Source organism: Dendrobium catenatum, unplaced genomic scaffold, assembly GCF_001605985.2.
Source record: "Dendrobium catenatum unplaced genomic scaffold, ASM160598v2 fragScaff_scaffold_466, whole genome shotgun sequence".
In the NCBI taxonomy this organism is placed as follows: domain Eukaryota; kingdom Viridiplantae; phylum Streptophyta; class Magnoliopsida; order Asparagales; family Orchidaceae; genus Dendrobium; species Dendrobium catenatum.
Genome location: NW_021318928.1, coordinates 3,109 through 25,121, shown reverse-complemented (window position 1 = coordinate 25,121; position 22,013 = coordinate 3,109). Strand labels below are relative to the sequence as shown.

The 22,013-nt window shown below is 33.7% G+C and overlaps 1 protein-coding gene across 2 annotated transcripts in view; it reads left to right on the top strand.

Annotated features, from left to right (window-relative positions):
* Positions 1-2,384: 2,384 nt before the first annotated feature.
* The window catches only part of LOC110103445 (MKI67 FHA domain-interacting nucleolar phosphoprotein-like), a 21,704-nt gene continuing 2,075 nt past the window's right edge, over positions 2,385-22,013 (top strand). The window contains exons 1-6 of one of the 2 annotated variants that reach the window (XM_028694384.1): positions 2,385-2,553; positions 7,904-8,010; positions 8,112-8,223; positions 8,307-8,362; positions 12,711-12,758; positions 12,859-12,956. In XM_028694384.1, the coding sequence (XP_028550217.1) occupies positions 7,912-8,010; positions 8,112-8,223; positions 8,307-8,362; positions 12,711-12,758; positions 12,859-12,956 (413 nt within the window). In that variant the 5' untranslated portion in view covers positions 2,385-2,553; positions 7,904-7,911. Of the gene's footprint in view, positions 2,554-3,846; positions 4,038-7,903; positions 8,011-8,111; positions 8,224-8,306; positions 8,363-12,710; positions 12,759-12,858; positions 12,957-22,013 lie in introns of those variants that run through there. The other variant, XM_028694383.1, reaches the window with a different exon arrangement.

Genomic DNA, 22,013 nt, shown 5'->3' with positions numbered 1-22,013 from the left:
ATAATTTTATATTAAGCAAAATTAAAATATAAAATGTAACAAAGTCTAATCATTAGATTATATAAAATGTTTTTTTTTCTTTTGAATCTATAAATATATTTGTAATCATAAACTCAAAGTCTAATTAAACTAACTACCCTCAAAATGTCTAGAGACTATTTATATATTCACATCTCTCAACATTTACTCTCATTTAACTGAGAAATTCTTACTTGTGTTCACTGGACGTCATTCGGAGGAACAATTATTACGTCCTCTGACCGGACGTAGAGCTACGTTCGGCCGCCAATAACATGTCGCCACGTGCTCTCACTCTTTACCGCGCGGCCCGACGACTTGACCCGGAGCGGAACCCGGGAATGCTATGTTCGCGATTTTCTCGGTATTGCTCGGTATTTGCGAGGTACTGCTTTGCAAAAATGAGAAATACCGCTCTGTGAAGACCAATACCATGCAAATACCGAGTTGTACCGAATTTTTTTACAACTCGGTACAACTCAATATTTGCTCAGGATTTGCTCGGTATTGCTAGGTATTTGCTCGATATTGCTAGAAAAAACTCGGTACAACTTGGTATTTGCTTGGTATTGCTAAGTATTTGCTCGGTATTGATTATTGCCGAGCAAAATCGACCAATACATAGCAATATTGAGCAATATCGAGCAATCTTAGGTCCGTTCCGGGTTGGGTTGTCGGGGCACGCGGTAAATAATGAAAACGCGTGGCGCGATTCTACTGGCGGCCGAACGTAGAGTTGCTTACGTTCACCGGACCAAATAAAAGTTTTATTCGGAGGCCAATTAGGACGCGCTATGTCGCAAATTTACTGTATTATTATTATTTATTGGATGAAGTGGTGCATCCTGATTGGCCTTCGGATGATCCAATAACCGCACGTAATAATTTCTCCCTTCAAATAACAACTAATCCAAATGACTAGTGCAAGTCTTCTTAAATAAATATGTGAAAACACTTGCTTATAAGTTATAATACAATTTTTCTCTTATCTAAATTTCTTCTCTGTCACGATCTTATCATAAAATTCAACTATTTATACACTCCATCTTAAATTTTCATCTAAATTAATATTAATGTGCGTATCATTTTCTTATAAAAAAAATGTTGTTCATATTATGAAAAATCTAAATATTATATAAAATCATTGTTTTATTTATTTATTTATTTTTTTGTCATTCCTTGGGTCTAACATTTCTTTTTAGTTGTTTATGCTTCTTGTTATTCAATGAATATGGCTCCTAAAAAAAATTCTTTTTTCATTTTAAATGATGATGATGTTTATGCACTTTTTTTTCTCCTTGAAAAAATAATAGAAATATTTATAAAATAAAAAAAATTTACAACCAAATTTTGAATATGTAAAAAAAAATTCAAAGAATGAATGACCGTGTTAGATGTAACTTGAGTTTTCATATCAAGAATGGATCACATCAATGTTCTTGTTAAAGATTGGGGTTGATATTCTAACAAATCATAATAATTTAATTAATTTGGTAGCTATGAAATATAAATTTTTTTGGTATTAGATATATAAATAGCATGAAATAAAGTGGCATGTATGTAAATCCCATAATTTGAATAATTTATCCTAATTTTCTTAAAGTGCGTGACATATATTCCGACTTGCAATCAAAAGAGAGAGAGAGAGAGTTAATGGATAGATGCTAATAGGTTAGTGATTTAACTATTAAGTTAATGGGTTATCACTAATCTTTAACAATTCTTCATAATATAGTCAAGCACATTCTAATTTTCAAGTAGGTTTATTATCTATATATTTCAATTTTTAGCACCATCCAAAAAAAACTTGTGCTAATAGAGAGCACATTCATTTAATTACATAAAATGTACTATAGTTTAGAGGAGAATTAGCAATCAAAGTAACTAGTAAATTAAATCTAAGAGCCACAAAAATATGATTAGAGGGAGATCAAACAAAATAAGGGCGGGCAAAGTTGTATCTCATGATTGATGAGGGCCTTCTAAATGAGGTGTGTACAAAATGACTAAGTCATCATAATTCACCTATAATAGCAAAAGTTAGAGGGTAAAGAAGCTTTTCACCAACCCATCATAATTCAAATAGCTTTTCCAAAGATAACCAACATATTCAATGAATGTAAATAGGAAAACTAAAATTAGGGAACATAAAGACATCCCAAAAAAACTCAAAGTAATATATTAAATTTTATATTAAAATTTTATTTTAAAAAGTAGTAAGAAAATCATACCAAATAATAAGTCTTTAGTTTGTGTTAGTTGGCCTAAATGTCCTAGTAAAAAAAATATAAATTTCTTCACTATAGGGTTTGCCTTTCATTTGCTCTATTTCTACTTTGCTGTTCAGCTTTGTTGTTTCGTGTGAGGTAGAGTTTTGTACAAGTCGGTTCTTCGACACCTTCGTTATTGTTCGAACACTGCAACGAGTCGTTTATTTAACGACGTTCCCTTCTCGTCGGATCAGAAGTCACGACATTTCGACGACGTAATTCCTATTGGAGCAGAAGTAACGACAGGAGCTCGCTCGTTGTGAAGGTAACTATCTTTCTCCCTTTTGCATGCTTCTTCAGCCGTGAGTTATGGTAAAAAGGGGAAAGGGAGGGTTTATTCCGCCGTGTGATTTCCCGGGTGCTCAAATCCCGTTTGGCAGGATTTAACATAAAAATCCTGCTCAAATCTTGCATGAGTTCTGCATAAATCATGTTGCCAAATAGTCCCTTCGTCTTCCACCCCCTTCTGCTCCTACGTAAATTCGTGAAACCATCGACATCAATTAAAGTAGCGAAGAAGTCACAGCGTGAGCTTGCAGGGGAGAGACATCGGCGGGACCAACGGCGTGCGAAGGAGAAGTGGAGTTAGGCTTCGTTTTTTTTTTGGGTGCTTTTGTAAAAGATAATTTAAAAAAAAAATATTAGTTCAGAAAATGGAGTTTTCTAATGAAAAAGCATATATAAAAAGCTTTTTCAAAACCGCTGAAAAATGAAAAAAAGAGTTATTGAGAACGTGATTTGATGAACCAAACAACAAAAAAGAAATAAATTTGTCGTTTTAAAATGGAATAAACATAAAAAAACTTCTAATCAAATGAAGTCAAACGAGTTAATTCGGAATTTAAGGTACGACGGGGGAGAAACGAGATTTAAAAATTTGTATGATCGTTTTTATTACTTGGCAATATTTGAATTAGGCCTTTCTTATATTATGCTCAAAACCTACAACCAAAAAACTCTTTTATTTCTCTTTGAGACCGGTCCTCCTTGCGCTGCCTAATCTGTTGAGTGGGCACGAATCTCGAAGCAAAATTAAGTTTGTAACTTCAAAAATTAGATTAGCGACCATGTGTACTCCAACTTCAGCAAACTTATAGTTGAACTGAATCTCTCAGAAATACGAACACAATAACACCAAATTCGACTCAATCCGAGCCCAAATGAGTTTAAATCAAGGACCAGAAGAGCATTTGGAAGGTTCAATCCATAATTGGATTACCAAACAATTTCCAAACGTGACATGCTTATAGTGACATTACTAAGAGATTTGACATTTATTTCTAGAAAAATTAAAGTACAATAATAGGAGTTTAAATAAAATATAATAAAACTTTTTTAATAATAATTAATATTCTAATACTATTTAATTAATTATTTATAATATTTTATAATAATTATTTCCATTCAAAATAATATTTAATCCAATTAATTATTTTGAAATAACTAAGTATTTAACTAATAATTTTATTAATTATTTAAATATAATTTAAATAGTTTTACTTAATTATTAATATTTTAAAATATATTAATTAAGTTTTCGAACAAATAAGTTAGCGGAGTTTAGGTTTTGGCTCTCCTTCTCTATTTCGTTCGGCTTCGTTCCTTCCTTCGCGTGACTGTAGAGTTTTGCAGGAGTTCTTCTTCGTCGCTGTTCGACTTCGCTCCTTCGACGACGTTCCCTTCCTGTTGGATTGAAAGTTACGACATTTTTTGATCGGAAGCAACAACGGGAGCTCGCTTGCTGTGAAGGTAACTTTCTCCCTTTCGCGCGCTTCTTCTGCCAAATCCCGTAAATCCGCCGAACCAAAAGATTTCTTAAATCCGGGATTTACCACGAAAAGAGGAAATTTTCCGTCAACCGCCGCTTTGATTTACCGTGAGATTTGGTTTTGAATTTTTGGCCTTTTGGCTGGATTTAGCTCAAATCCGCTTCAAATCCGGCCTAAATCCAGCATCCAAACAGCCCCGTAGTGCTGCGAAGTCAAAACGACGAATAAACGAAAACAGTTAAATATTGCATTTAAAAGATACTTAGGGGCTGTTTGGCAACAAGTAGGATTTATTTAGCGGGATTTAGTAAATCCTGTAAATTCGGATTTACAAACTGTTTGGTAACATACTTCAGGATTTATAATAGTTAGGGATTTAAATGTGAAGAAACAATGCTGAATTACATCAATAAGTTAGTTATAAATTCAAGATAAGTGCATACAACATAATAAATCCAAGATGAGTTCATACAATAGAACTGAAAAATCAATAAATAGTACATGATAAATTAATGCTGATCAGGGCACATATGAACTACTAATTGACAGTACGTTTCAATATCCAAGAGGATTTGATATATCTTGTATGAGAGATAAATTTTGTCACAACGATCAATTTCTTTGGCTAGATATCTGAAATTAGAAAATCATAAAGTTATTATAAAATATAATTTATATTGAAACTTAAACATTATACTTAGCCCAATTTTTTTCTTTCTTGATTAATATATGTTATTGATGCACTCTAATCAGAATCTGACCACATTTTTCAAAATATACTGACAATCACTAGATACAACAACAACTTGTCATGTATCCTTTCGACTGTTCTAGATTCTTTTGTTTTTAGAACATGTCCATGGATGAAGATGAACTATTGAGGAAGACGAATCACAAAGGAAGACGCCTGCTGGAGGAAGGAGCCAAGCAATCGTAAAGGAAGACAAATCAGAGAGGCTAAGGCGGCGAATGAGAGTGATGCTTACCCGTCATTGCGGCGGATAAGGGCATTCACAACTACTCCACGACACGGGCACCTTGGGTGATAGTTCTCGTGATCATAAATCCCGTTAAATCCATTGAATCGAGGGATTTACTAAATCCCGGATTTACGTCATTAATCTATAAATCCGGGATTTAACGAGGATTTGGATTTATGGAGCGCTCGAAAACCATTTAGCATGATTTACCGTAAATCCGAGCGTAAATTTGATACCAAACAGTCTCTTAGACAATTTTTAGGTTGCCTAAACTCCAGGTATAGAGGGGTTGAAGGGATTTGGGCAATTGAGGGATGCCCACAACTCCATATAGTTTTGAGGGTGGAAAGGGAGTCGATTTTCTTCTTATATTTTTGGTTGCCCCATGTCCAAAAGGGGAGTGCATTTATGCGCTTCTCATGATTCCTTAAACTCTTATTAATGACCTGATGAGAACTATTTTTGAACTATTAAGATGAACACTAACCCACTAACTCGCCCATTACATGTATTATAACATGTAGCCTTATTCTAAAATCATATTCTTACTCTCTCTAAGCTAGTCCTTAGCAAACATGCTCGTAGTTTTTAGGGTTTGGGAATTTTTTTGTGTTAATATATGAAAAAGATTGGCTTTGGCAATCATCATTTCGTGCATTGTTCTTGTAGTTTTTATAGCCTTTTGATACAAACCCATTGCTTATTGGGATGATAAATATTGAAAGCATTTCTTTCATTGAATTTCTTCAATCAACCAATCTGATTATTTTTTAATTAATAATATACTAATTTTTGCTGAGTTTTGCTTATGTAGTTTCTATAATGTTGATATATTTGGATTTTGCACCTTTAAGGTATCATTTCTAAACTATATAGATTGCTCATTTATGGGCTATTTATGGCTTGTTTGATTAGCCAACATGCTACTTGATAGTTTTGTTCATTTATACATTCAATCAATGCTCATTTATTTGATCAATAAGTTGTTCAATAATAGTTAAATAATCACATATCGACTCACGTATATTTGAATCAATATTTTGCCTAGCTCATGTAGGGTTTTAGCAAATGAGGATGATATCCAGCCGGATCTTGCTCAGCACTTGGAATTTGTTTGCTCGCCTATATCCCCATTTCTAAATGTATCTCTTTTCCAATCTTTTTGGGAGAACCAATCTCGAGTTGCCTGCCTTAGTTGACCATCCAAACAAATTCCAAGTGGTTGCCTTAGCTTATTGCTTTTTACACAATTTCTAACCATATTTTCCTTTTGATATATCTATGATTTGTAACCAATAGAATAAGTGAAGCTATAGGCGACATTTATAGGTGGAAAGTTATAGAGTCCAACGTAATCAAGGTGCATGGTCTGTTATTGGAACCTAAGAACCTCATCCAACAACCTTATGCAACATTATATAAGGCAATTCTTGTTAACCATGCGAAACATTGAGATAATCATGATTTGAGAAGGCTTGAGAATGCACCCTTATGAGCAAGAAAAGGAAGGAGAAGCAAAGCTTCTCATACTTCATTTGATTGTCTTATTCTCTTTTTCTCTCACTCTATTCCACCATCAACATGTAATCACGATCTCTATTCTTGATCCAACCTGCCCGAAGTATTTTTATGGCTAGATTAATATGTAACTTGTGGACATTCAAACTTGGTATATCTACAGATGAGATATTAAACCTATTTACACAATATTTTACATATTTAGTTGCTTATACTTTGATATTAATTTAATATACTCATCATATTGGTGCATATTCTACCCTTCCATGTACATGCCCATACCCTACGTCTATTAATCCTATATTGAGTTCAATAGATGCTATTCTAATAGCCTTGCTAGCATAATCATGTCGCATTATACTCTATTAGTTTTACAAAATATCTAACTTAATATTCTTTTTTCAACTGCACGCTTTAGTTTATCAATGACCTATTTACTACCAACATTCATATTCAAGTGACATAGCTGGTTCATTTACTATTTTGTAAGAGTTACCTTTGAGTTTTCGATTTTTTTTTTTTTATCGTGTAGCACTTCTAAAGCACTTCTAATGCCCTTCTTCTTGTTATCCATTCACTTTAAATCTAGAAGTTGTACCTTAAAATATTTCTTAGGCCGAGCATACATTTCAATATAACTAAGACATATTTTAGTGTAGAAAATATTTTAAGGTAGTAACTAGTATGAGTTTAGCATTTGTCCTTGTATTGCAAACCGAGGCAGTTTTATCTCCCGCCTTTTGGGCCATTCCTGAAGCTAATGGCATATCACTTCTTAGCATAAGCTTTTGTCTTAGATCACCATTCGATACCTTACATGTTTTTATGTCTCCCTTAGGGTACACTGGTACCTTAACACATTTTTTGTGAAATGCATGTTTGCTCCCTTAGGGTAATCTGGTACTTTGGCACACAATTCAGTGCATTGCATGTTTTCTATTCCCGTTTAGTATGCTAGTGCCTCAGCATGTATTTAATGCGAAGCATGCTTTTGTTTCCCTCAAGGTGCAACATTACTTTAGCATGTGTTTTGGTGTGATGCGAGTATTTTCTCCCCTTTAGAGTGCACCGATGCCTTAGTCATGTCTAGTGCAATGTGTTTTCTTAAACTGAATAATTTTGTAGCAACTTATTGGAGTAGAGTTTTGTTGGAGCATGGCCTTGGTGCCAGATTTGAAGTTTTGAGTGTGTGGAGCCTTTGCTCCGGAATGTGAGGCGATGAACTTATCCAATCATACTAATTTGAGGCCTTGGCAGTTCTTAACTTACTGATTATGCGAATTCATTTGGATATGTTCTCTTTCTCGTTTATAATTCACTGGCAATGTTTTCTTCTTCAACTTGCTAGCTAGCAATATGGGTGCAAAGGCAAAGAAGTCATTAAAAAAGAAACTCACTAAAGCATCACAATTAGCTGCCGCTCGTCGTGCAAAGGAACAATCTTCGGATTTCCTGGTACGTTTCCATGTTATGATATTTGCTTTGCCAATCTAACATTTTAATTAACTTATTGGAGTGTGACAACCTTTTCTTACTCGGTTACCTGATTTTAACAGCCTTTGGAAGGGGCGCAGGCTACCAAACTTCCTAAAGAAGAAGAGGAGAATAAGGCTACTGTTCTATATATTGGTCATATACCTCATGGATTTTATGAGGAGCAAATGGAAGGTGAGGCAAAAAACTTTGTGAAGGCTTTTTTTGGATTTGCACTTTAATACTGTGTTCTTCTGTTTCATGCTGGAATATTACAGGCTTTTTCAAGCAATTTGGCAAGGTGAAGAGATTGAGGATTGCTAGGAACAGAAAGGTAGTTTTTGTATACATTTTTAGCGTTATTGTTGTTGTATTTAGATTTTGTTATCTTTAATAGGTTATCAATCATAAGCTTCAGCTTCTTTATAGCTATGCTTCTTTAGAATACATTCATTATATTATTGATGTGTAGTGTCAAAGCATCTTGAGTTTTTAAAGAATATTGGCTTTTCTATGGTTGTTTTGGCAAAAAGTGATTCTACCCTTCATTTTGTAATGGGATACATGCAAGACATAGGATACGCCTTATGCTGAGATGGGATTTATGGTTTGTAATTGCTTATTCCTTCTTTGGAGGGGTGGATGGATAAGGAAAAGACTACTTATATAATGGATATTGTGTGGTTTGCATGGCTATCAAAGAGTGCATTTATCTGGGTAAACTAATTTTTTGAGATGGAATGGATTCTTGCTGTGTTAGAAATTCTTTTTGTTAGTGCAGTTTACTTGATAGCATTTTTTTGAAAGGCATTTTGAAGTTTGCTGTGCTTTATTTAGTTGCATTTAGTAGTCATCATGGATATAATAAGTTAATTCTCCAAAAAAATTTGGCAGATGGGGTTGATTTTACCATTATGTCTATTAAACTTATGTTGCCGGACAGGTTCAACTACTCTACAATTAATAGCTGCTTTGAAGGGTTGATCTTAAATAGAGAAAAGAAGTAGATCCTTGCATACTCAATGCAAAGAATAGGACAGCCTTAGCTTGCTAATGGTAGAATCTAAAGTGCATACTTCTGTCAGATGATTTTTTTTTGGGGGTTTTTACATACTTAACACTTAAAACTTTTCTATTTACTTATTTAACACATAAACCTTACTATTTACTTTTCTACCACCTAAAAACCTTATCCCTCATCAAATATAGCACTCCGTTTCTCTCCCGTCAAAATCAAAACTCCCAAAGCTGTATTTCTGAGACGTCTGCTTCGCCTCATTCTTACTCGGCCTCGAAACTCCCTCCACCACGACCTCCGGCGAAATCGCTTTAGTGATCCTGCAATGACCTGAACTAGCCGGTTCAAACCTCCTGCTCGATATCACGCGCAGCATCTCAGAATCAAGACTGATCAAATTGGTTGAATTGAGATCGCTCCACCGGCTCCGAAAACGACTTGGGAAACGAGTATCCGGTGCTTGAAGTTGTATTGCGGCGCCGCCTGCTTGCTGAAGGCGGCCAATTTCAGCCTCTTCGCCCAACAAAAGCTGGAACTGGGGCCGCCGGTTGGGGAGCGCTCGTGCTCGATGTTGAGACCGGAATCGATGCCCTCTTCCACGATTTCGGCTGCGGGCAGGCCCGTCAGGTCGCAGAGGCAACGTGAACTGGCGAAGTATTTGAAGAAAGCCATGTCGTGATATCTAGCGACGAAGAAGAAGGTTTTGTATCTAGGTTTGTTGTTACGAGCGGCTTATAATCAATTAAAAAGGGTGTTGGAGGTGGCTTTTATCTGCTTGTGGTTGCTTCATACGTTTGATGTTCTTCTGAGATGGCTGCTTCCTTATTTATTTACAGAAATGTCGATTAAACGATTAAAAGAAATGTCGATTCAGATGGAGCTTCGCACGAAATGTCGACTGTGTCGGAGAAGACGATGGGATTCAAACGCAAAAAGGGAGCTGCTCTGTTCGAATGTATTCGCACAAGCTGGAGAAGGCGATTCCGGCGCGGAATATAGCTTTTGGGGTTTGATTTTGACGGGAGAGAAACGGAGTGTTATATTTGATGAGGGATAAGGCTTTTGGGTGGTAGAAAAGTAAATAGTAAGGTTTAGGTGTTAGATAAGTAAATAGAAAAGTTTTTAAGTGTTAGCTATGTAAAAACCCCCTTTTTTTTAATTGTCAGATGATTTAGTTTATGAGTAATGCAATTTTTTATGGGAGAGGGGGAATATGTAAATTATGTTATTTAGAATTAGACTGTTTGTTTGGCAGGATATTATAAAGAAGGTGATTTCTAAGATAGTGGTAAAAAGTAAACAATATTTATGTAGTTTTTAATGATATTGAGCAGGTCTATGATCAAGGACCTTGAGAATTAATTTATTGTACGATAAGGAAAAAAATGTGATAGCACATGTCCATATATATTTTTGTTGTATATACATACATATTCTTGTTAATTCATATTTCATTTATGCCATTCTATGGTGCATAGACATGGACACGATGACATGGACACCACAAGGATACGAACACTGAACACTTAATTATTAAAAATATAGGACGCTAATACACGTCGGACACAATATTATAATATAGAAATTGAATAATTAAAATATTAAAAATAAGAAAAAAATAATAAGTCATTTAACTAGGATTTAATTTATGCTTAAAATGATTAATACTAGGATATTGAGAGTTGGGCATTGATGTCATGTGTTAAGCATTGAGAGGAGAGACGACAATATTTATGAGAGCAGGGCATTGATGTTGTGCTGTGGGCATCGATCGTTGATGTTGAGACAACATCAATTGTCAATTTTGAGACGACATTGGATAAATATGAGACGTAGAGATGGAATAGGAGCGTGATTGTAGGTGTAGAAATAGCTGGTGTCAAGTGTCAATGTCAAGACAACGTTATACTTTGTATATTGGATAGTTTTAAAATGTTGATGTTGTGATAGTGTCGGACATTGATATTGAGATTGGATCAAGCATTGTTGTGAAATTCTAACTAGGACCTATATAAGAGAAATGAAAATGGGGATATTTAGAGAATTGAGTATGGAGCAAGGGTGGTTGATTTGGCGTTGTGAAAAGGAAATAAAAATTAATTTTTATTTTTTTAATAAATAAAAATTTGAAATATAATAAATTATATTTTAAAAATAATAAAATATTTAATACACGCATGTCGGACACGCGTTCCCAAATTATTTCAAGTATATTTTTTTTAATCGGACATGTCTTTGACGTGTTGGACGTGTCTTGTACGATATGTGTTGGACACTGCATAGAAGTGTCAATGCATCATAGATGCTATTATATTGATCAATTCCTTTCGTGTTTTATTTAAATGTTATTTTCTTCATATTTATCATGTTGGCGTCGAAATTTATATTGACAACTGGGGTTTTGATGTTTGTTATGTTGATGTTTTTTTAAGACAACTTTTGATTAAATCAAATGCATTTTTGGAGCTCTACAATTAATAGCTGATTTGTATAGTTGATTTTGAACATGACAGACGTAGATTCTTGCATAATAAACAGACAATTCACAGGTTCATCTTGTCTTGCTATGAGTAGAATCCAAAGTGCATGTTCGTTTTAATTATTAGTAATTCAGTTTGTGAAGCATACAATGTTATTATGGGAGTATGGGAGCGAGGCAATGAAATATAGAAAATATGCTATCTAGAACCAAATTGTTTTTTTAAATCTTCTATTTACATAATATTAGAATGGAGGCAGTTTTTGTTAATGCAGTTGATAAAAACTATAGAATGCAAAGAAAGGATTTCTATGTTGTTTTTAACGATATTGATTGAGAAGGCATATGATCAAGTGTCTTGAGAATTGATTAGATGTTTATTGGGGAAAAGAAAAGTGTGGGAGAGCACATGCCAATATATATTTTCTTTATATATGTATACATATTCTAGGTAGTTCATGTGGTTTGTGACCATTATATTGGCCATCTCCTTTTGTTTCTATTAAATGTGATTTTCTTCATATTATCGTTTGGCATAGAAATTGAGTTTGACAAATGGAATCTAGATGGTTGTTATGTTGAAGTTTTTCTTTTGGGCACTTCTTATTAGAACATGTGCATTTTTGGAGCTCCATTCACTCCCACATTTTCCTACGCATGTTAAGTTTTATTTTATTTCCTTCTTTCTATCTGTTTTGTTGTAGGAAAATCAATCCATAAAAAGTGAGAGTTTGGATAAAAACCTGGATAGCTTTTTAGCATAAAAAATATTAGCAACTTTAAAAAATTCTGGAAAAATAAGAAAAACACGAGCCATGCCAAGCATTAATTTTCTTGATTGATCTTATTTATGATTTTCCATAGTAGATAGTTCTTTGGTTCTTTCCTTCACTTATTATTATTATTATTATTATTATTTATTCTGTTGCACTTATCCATTATAGAAATGTGCTTGTTAGACAGTTTCATAAACATAAGTTTAGAAGAACAGGAAATTAGTAGAACTAAGGCTATATGTATGAATGTTATTCAAAAGGATTTGTGAAGAATGGATTTTACACTGAAAACAACATTGATCTCGAATACTTGGTATTAGGCTAATGATGATGATGAGTGCTCCATATACCATATGTAATTGATTTGTTCTTTCATAGCAAACTCTAACATCATCTTTTTTACTTCCAGACTGGAAAATCAAAGCATTATGGTTTCCTTGAATTTGAAAACCCAGCGGTACACTTTTGTTTGTTACATTTTTAAGTTTTTTCACTACTTGAGTTTTTTTTTTTCAAAATTTTTTTACGTAGTAACAATAATATTTGCTGTAAAGCAGGTGGCTAAGGTTGTGGCTGATGAGATTCATAACTATCTACTGTTTGAGCACAACCTTCAAATTGATCTGATTCCTTCAGAAAAAATTCACCCAAAATTGTAAGTATACTCTATTCCAAGTGCTTCTGATCAGCAATTTGTTACCAGGAACATAGTGGATATATGGTGTATATGAGTTTATAAGAACACAAAAATTGGAAATTTTCCTTATTATGTTGAAATGGCTTATATTTAATTCAACTACATTTATGATTTATCTTTCCTGTCATTGTGTGGTTACTCCAGTGGTATTGCTTCTTTCCTCCTAAGGGTTTGTCTAGGGTTCAATTCTTACCGAAATAATTCTTCTTAACATGTTGTCACTTGTTTCGTTTTTATCCATTCTGAACTATATGAACATGGTATTTATCATCAAACTCAAGTTCATTGTGTCAGCAAAATTCCATTCGCGATTGTTTTAGTTTAATTTTGTAAATTATTTTTCAATGCTCATCAGAATGTTTAAAATTACTTTACACAATTGGGGAGTTGCAATGGTAGATATCAATTCTTGATGGCTTGATGCACATTTTCCCCTGTTTATTTGACCAAGTGGCAGGGAATTGGCATTACTAATGGCTTGAGAACTTCTTCGTTATGGACTCTGTGGGTATGTTTGGTTTGCAATATACTACAGTTGCTGTTGATTGTTTTTTTTTTTTTTCGATATTTCTTATAACCAATTATAAAGATATACTAATGCTCATGTATTGAGGATGGAAACCATCTGCCAGTTATCATTTTAGACGGGAAGAAAGATGATAGATCAGACACTTGCCATCTAGTAAGCAAAGATGACCATTCGAAAAGACTATTTAAATCAACATGAAATACTAACTTCCATAGAATTGACAGGATCCACCCATGTCAAGATGAGATGGGGGAAAACATAAATGATATAAGCAAGAATCTACTACAGAGGTAGAAGATGCACAACGTGAATAAATAGGATTATGGCGTATGGATAAGAAAATTAATATAACAAAATGTAAAATAATTTGAAGTTGTATCCTATGATTTTATCAAAGGGTTCTTTTGGCTGCTTGTTTGTAGAGATAAATCATGTTTTGTAAAGTGATGTTTTTGTTTTCACTCATTTTTAGTGTGGAATTGAAATCACAGCATTTGAGCTGCATGAAGAGAGAGAGAGAGAGAGAGAGAGAGAGAGAGAGAGAGAGAGAGAGAGAGAGAGAGACTGATTTGGATGCCAGGTGTATTTCATTGAAGACTTTACACTCCTATTTCTACAACAAGATTCAAAGTTACTCTAGGTAATTTTTATATATGGAAAAAATTAATTACATAGTGATTAATTGATCACATATTAAATTCCTGGGACAAAATTTACAAGTATTAACTAGATTTCTATGCATGCACCTATGAAAAAGGGTAGCTATAGTGCATTTTGTAACCTTTATTCCACTTGATCCCAAACGGGATTTTCACCCTTAAAAATCCCACAAATTAGTACCATCAAGTTTGGATCATAAGAGGTGGCAACACTCCTCAATCTATAGTGTAGAAATTCTCCATGTATAATTTGAAGATGATATTTTGTAATATAGAGCTTGATGGTCTTTTGGTTGTCATGTCAGCCAATTGCTTGTGTGTTTGAACACATTTGATACATATTATTTCACTTTCTATTTTTTCTTTGATGAAGTGTCTATCGTCTTTTATGTGTTTGGTTTGTTCATATTTGATTAGGTTGTATGCGATGTTGATAGTTTGTGTTGTTGTCACAATATAACTTCATAGTATATTCTCATATTATTCCATAGTCATTTAGGATGATTTTGATTCAAAATAATTCACAAGTTTCTTTGGTCATTGCTCGAAATCTAGCTTCAACATTGATGATTATTGATTGCTTCTCCAAGTAATTAGATTCTCGCTAGGAAGGTGCAATAATCACTTGTAGATATTTGTCTATCAGGGATCGGATCAGATTGTAAACTTTCTCTAGAGATTTAATAATTTTATAGCTATGATTCATGCTCTTCGTTGCGTGTGAGGAGGAAATTTCACCTTCCAGGGGTGTGGACATATGTCTGGCATATAAATTAGTCTATCCCATTGATTTTTCATATAAGGAAACACCAAAGAACCATTATCTCTCTCTCTCTCTCTCATTTAATAAAAAAGAATTTCAATTCTAATCTTCTATGTTTAATTTCATTTAAAGCAGGATCCAAATTATTTGCAGAATAAAATCAAATTCCATAATTCGATATCACAAATGTAATGCATTATTCATAATGAAGGCAAGAAGGAATAAATCAATAAATTAATCATTCTTAAAAAACGATTAATTTTGTGTACATTAAGCAGATATATTTTGATAATTGTAAATGAACAGTTGATATTTTTTTCTCAAAATTCAAAAATAAAATATTTTGAAAAAAAAATTGAAATTTTATTTTAAGTTTTGAATTACATAAAATATTTTTGAAGAATTAAACAGTTAGAACGAATCACATATAACTCTGCGGTTATTAGTTTATTGTACATGTTAGTGGATGTGCACCCTCTGTATTAATTCTTCACGATCTAACTTATGACGTGAAAAGCAAAAAAAAAAAAAAAAGGAACTATGTCAAAGTTGGCCAAGCTGAATAAGACACTTTGACTAAGTTAGTAATAGAGATGAAATCCCAGTTCTCAATTTCTAGCTACACAGTGAGGAAGAATCATGGAAATCAAACTCTGCACTTCTACTTCTTCCTCCAAATTCTAATTGCTTTTTCCCCCAAGTTCAAATCCAATTTAGCACCAGTGGTAGACTGAAATCAAATTCATGGAAGCTGGAGTTGACGACGCTTCCGATGGTGCCTTCATAGTGACACCGCTTTTGTCCACCAAGAGCATGAGTGGTGGGAAAACATTTTTTGGCAAAATTGAGCATTGGTGGCCTGCTGAAGGGGAACCCGCAGAGGGGCCGTCTTCGGTTGCAGTAGTGGGGGTGGATTTGCGGTGGCTAGTTTTGTAGCTGTCTGTGGGCTTGGTTGGATTTGTGGGATTGATTTGGTGGAGGGGATTGTGAGTCGGAGAGCATGAGGATACCTTTTTCAAAATTGCTTTGTGGTATTTAAGAGTTTTATATGCATTTTGTTAAGTTGTTTCTCTAGGATTATGCATGAAAACATTTATAACATAGGTCATACTGATCTTTTGTCTAAAAGGTAGATAATATTTCTAAACAATCTTTGGTTCCTCTCTTTAGCAAAATTTCAGTCATCGTCTACCTTTCCAACTTTATGATTAGTTGGGGATTCTGAGGCTTACATCTCATGATACATATTTTGTTTAATGAATTTAGGATGTATTTTTGTTGGGAGATGAATATCTCAGCCCTTGAGTGGCCACTTAAATTCCAAGAATCACCTCCTATTATTATTTTTTGATAGTTGATCTTTCACTTTCCCTTTTTTTAAAGAATCACCTCCTATTATAATCATATCATCTACATAAACTATTAGAATTGTAGATTTTCCCTCTCTTGATGTATTTATGAATAGTTTAATATTTGAGATTTTATTTAAAGTTAATTATTTTTATGCCTTTGGCAAACGCGTTCCAAACCATGCTTTTAGGGATTATTTGAGCCCATATAGAGTTTTCTTTAAGTTACATATACTATTAGTATTGAAATATTGATTAAAATCTAGTGAAGGTTCCATATAGGCTTCTTCTTCTAGTTCGTCTTATAGGAATGCATTTTTTCGTCTAATTACTGTTAAGTGTTAATTGAGATTGGTTGCCCAAGATAGAATATTTTGATGGATTTTAACTTTGTAAATGAAATATGTTTATCCATAATCTACCGAGAAAAGGACCAAAATGGTTTTTTAATTCTTTAGGAGGCGTCATGGCCATTTTGAGGGACCCTTTTTGTCCCTTAACTCTTTAAAATGGGATCATTTTGGTCCTACCATTAAAAATTAACAGAAAAAATTAGAGCAATTTGGATGGTCGAAGGATTGAGTTTTGCCTTTTGTAATGATACCAAAAGGGCAGTTTGGCCACCTGCATATAACCTTACATCATTTATCATTCTTTATAAAGTTAACTGTTTTTCCTGTTAAAATTGACTAATTCTTAACTGTTTCTTTGAACTCCTCTTTACCACTAAATAGCATGCCAATTTCAATATAGTTACCAGAGGAATATGTCATTGGATTGAAAGCTGGCTATTTCCAATTTTTATCTTCATCAGTGCCATGTAAGCTAGTGTCATCATCTAAGTTCACACAATCACTATCATACGTTTCCCTTTTAAAAAATTTAGTAGGATTTTCTTCAATATGTTCAATGATTTGTTTTACTCCATAGGTTTGAGTGTTGACTTTTGTAATGAGTCTAGTTTTATATCTTTTGAGCCCAATTGAATCCAATTAATTTCTTTTCTTTGTAGATTCTATTGCCTTCCAAGTTTGATTTTCTTTTAAGGATTTCATTTTTATAATCATATTTTTTCCTTTATTTATTCTCATTTACTTGTATAATTCTTGGAATTTTGATATTGTTTATCTTAGTGAGGAAAATTTTGTTGGAGGAGGAAAGGTTGGAAAGGAAACTAAAGTTGGCTATTTGATGATAGATGCTTGTTTCTGCACCCCCTAAAAAATAGGAAGGTTTATCTCATGTTGTGTTCATATTTCAGGGGCAGAATTCATATCTTCATTTCATGGTAATCAATCTTGCATAGATTCATTCATATGTTGGTTTAGTCTTGAACTCTTTAATTTTTCTTGAGTTTACCTATAACATTGTTTTAGGTTCATTATGTAGGATTTTGTTATGATTATTGTCTTAGGGGGCCACATCTATCTATAGGGAAATCTTAGGATTACTTGATCTTATGTGGTTTGGTTGGCTACTTAGTAGATCAATGTTTAAAAAATTAAATTTATTTTCAGTCCAAGGTTCCCTTGAAGACAATTTTAGTCATAGGTTTTGTGATTTTCAACAAATGCAACATCACAGGAGATGAAATTTTTTTTGGAGTTGGGATAGTAACACTTAAATCCTTTTTGAGTCACGGAGTAAGTATCCAAGGAATGTGCATTTTAATTTTCTTGGATCAACTATAGTGTTTTGATGGACATAAATAACACTCTCAAAGGTTTGTAGTGGAAGCTGGGAGTGATTTATGTCAGAAAAACTCTATATTATTTCAATTGGTGTTTTGTTTTGTAAATTTACACTGTGAAATTAAGAATTTGGTTTTTAAGTTAGCTTCAGCGGAATAATATTTTGAAACTTTCTTCTCAAAGAATAGGGCCTTAGTGGTCTCAAGGAGATGATACATTTCTTTAGTGCAACCTCATTTTGATATGTGGTACTGACATCAGAGAATTTATGGATGGTATATTTTACTTGAAAAGATGATAAGAATTGATTAAAGTATTCATTCCCATTATCAAACCTTGTACATTTAATATTTTTGCCGATTTGGGTAATGATCATTTTAGGTGAAGATGATTTGGATTATATTGGCATCAAATTTATTTCTCATGAGGAAAGTTCTAGTTGAGCGTGAGCAATTGTCTATGAGAGTAACATAGCATATGATCTCATTTATATTAGTGATACGAGATGGTCACCATATATTAATATGGATTGGGTTGAAATGCATGAAAACTTTTGAGTAACATAGGGGTAATTTATTCTATGGTGTTTGGCCATGTAACACATTTCACATAGTATACTAAAAGACTGATGACTCGGCTAAATACGGTGGAGCCAAATGTTTGCCAAGATACCGAGCGATGTGATTACTACTTGTATCCAATAGTAGAGTTCTTGTTCCTCAGCATGCCCAATCATCTTTCTTGAGATTTAATCTTGGCATAGACAATTAGTAGGGTAAAACACTACAGTGCAATTTAGGTTGGATGCTAGGTTTGAATATATAATAGACTCATGAATACTTTAGGCATGTGGTGAACATATGATAATGGAAGGGAATGTGTGAGTTTGGTAGATCCCTTCTTAGAAATAACATTTAGGGTTCCATCATCTACTTTTATTTTTTGGTTTCCTTGCCATAGTATATATAGAAGGAGAATTTGGTTGAAGAGTTGTTTATATGACATGTTGAATTGGAGTCTATTGTTTATATTTTGTTTGAATTATTTTCAAAAGCAAATGAGAGCTATGAAGTAGAATACCTTACTGATTGAGCATTAAATCATTCACATATTTGTTTATCCAATGCTGTTTATAAGGTATGAAGTCTTTCTATTTCTTCTTACTTTAGCACTTCCATCCATGCAACAAATTTTCCTTACGTAGAAGCACTGTTGGTTTGATGGTGTATGGATTGTCTTTAGTATGAGGGCCTATTCTTGTTCCATGGAGGCTATTCTTGGAGTTTCTAACATATGCCTCTATATTTTATATTTTTTATAATAATTGTAATACAAGCCTTCTCAATTATTGGACTTTGGTGTGCCTGATTTGGATACTTATGGCTAAATGATGCATGCATTTGGTGTAGGCCCAACAATTAGGGCAACTCTCTCACTAACGAGTGGTGCTTCTAACATAACAGAATGTTTACCTTATTGCTTTTAATAGTGGAAAGGATTTTGTTAATGATGGGGAGAGTGTCTTTTCCAAGTATTTGGATATGTATTTGGTCATGTTCATCATTCAATCTAGGTAGGAATTCATAAATTCTTTTGCCTTCTATAAAAGCTCATATCATAGAATCTTCTTTGCACCTCATTTTAATTCATTGTTAGTAATTAATTTCCAGCCATTAGTTTTGTTATAATTTGGTAGGTAAAAGAGTATCTTATTTGGTGATGTGAGTTTTTATCTTTATATCATAGGCTAAGACGACCCAAATAACATTTGAATATGTTTACTTCATTGGAACCCAAATATCTTTGGTTGTGGTTAGGATCATGTAGGTTATTTGGCTTCAGGTATCTTTGAATTCCATAGCCATACTACAATTGAGAAATCTTCTACATCCCATGCAAGGAAATTGATATCATCATCATCTGTTATTTGGTCAATAAGGTGCCCGCACCCCCCCCCCCCCCCGCCCCCCCCCCCCTCCTCCCCAAACTTTTCTTTTTACTTGAGAAAAGGTTTGCATAATCAAATTGACCAAACAAGGTAATTGCTTCCATTCAATTTGAATGAAGATTGAATGTTTTGTTGCTCACCCATTATGGCTTGGTTAAAACCATTTGGCTGGTCAACTGCTTATGATATAGAAGACATTCTTCTTGAAAAAAGAAAAAAAAATTATATATATTGCTGATTCACAGTGAAAGCCATGTGTGTTTATTGGAGACTCTTCAATCCTACTTGATGGTGGCTACTGGCATTGGTTCTTGAACCTGGTGGTGAGGTCAGAATGTAGGAAGCAGTTGGCGGCATTTTTCCCTGGACCGGGAACCTAATGCTGAAAAATTTTTTACGGGTAAAAGAATAATTGAACAAACATTGAAAGAGATAGTACCCAAAGTTTCACAAGCGGTTGAGTATTTATTCCATAAAGGCTTATTCGACCCAATCAAACCACGTAATCATTTGAAACGTTTTCTGAATGAGTTATTTCAGCTACATTGTTTCCTTCTCTTGAATTCAAGATTAAAAAAAGATTAAAATTCTTCAGCTGTGGAGATTTTTGCTGGAAAGTGGATTGCTGTAGTGAATACATTTGCCAAAAGGAGGGTTGCTGTGTGGACATAGCTCCTGCTATGCAAAATAGTTTCTAGGCGCTGCAAGTTCAATAAATTTCATCATTTTTGAAAACGAATTTTGTAACTTCAAACAAACATATGGGCCCTAAAGAGAGTTGCTAGGTCATGTAGTACTAAATATTAATGAAACGGAGCAGGTTTCGTAAAGTTGACTTTTTAATTTTTATGAAGTTGACTTATACCAATACAACATTTAGATGTGTTGGGATAACTTCAACGTGTATTTTTATGAAGGTGTTACCTCTATTATTTTGGAGGGAAATTATTTTTAATTTATGATGCACTGACATGGTGTGGAGATGGGTATAAAACAGTCTTAGAGAATAAGAATATAATAACCCTGGTTCAGAAAGTTGGATATTGTTCAACAGTGGGGGAGAGAATACATTAGTATTGAGGTAGAGATAATGCTGGTGATTGAACTTACAGTAATAGTTTGCTTTGAACCTGATTGAACTTACAATAATAGTTTGCTTTGAACCTGCTTGTATTTTCTTAAAATAACCATCCTAGATCACTGTGACTATTGTGTCCTTGGCAGACACTTCGAAGTATTGCTTATTTTTGGGCTGGCATCTCCGAAAGGCTTGCTAATGCTGGATACCTTAGAGTCTAGAATTTATGAGGTGGAAAAATTATGTAGAAAACAATGAAGCAATCATGAAAATTTTGTTTAGACAAAAGTATAGACCATTAAATCTTGAAGCAACTACTTAAGACCTTTGATGGTAAAATTCAATTATAATGAAATATTTATGGTCTTCTAGTAGAATTAACAACTTGTTCGTTTGGGACAGTTTTCTTGCTGCTTTCTAAAATAACTTTTTAGTATAAAAATTTATACTAAAAAGCCGTTTTCAAAAACAATAAAGAAGCTGTCCCAAATAAAGCCTAAGTTTCATAAAGCCCGGCACAATGTTGAAACTTCATTCATCTGAAAGTGATGCAAATTGTAGCTGATTGATAGAACTTACTGGAATCTGAAGATTTCACATCCATTTTAAAATTAAATTAACCATAGATTGCTATGACATATCTCAGAATACTCTTATTTATAGATGCAAAACATCCTAACTTCCTAGTTTATTTATAGATGCAAGACATCCAAAATCCTCAAATTGAAACAATGGAGGAGGTACTATGTGAAAATAGCTCTTCTGTGAACAAAAGTCTATTGGACCCTCGATAAGGTAGTCCCAGGAATAAAATGTCGTATATATAAGCACTAGCTAACTGCAGTTGAAATAATCTTCTAGAATATAGGAAAAGAGCACTACATGACAGTCCTGGGATGGTAGGCAGATTCTTTTCACCCATGCAAAAAGTTCTGGTAGAGTAAGGTTGCTCAATGTTACGAGTGGACCGGTCCCCTCTGGACCGGTCCGATGCTACT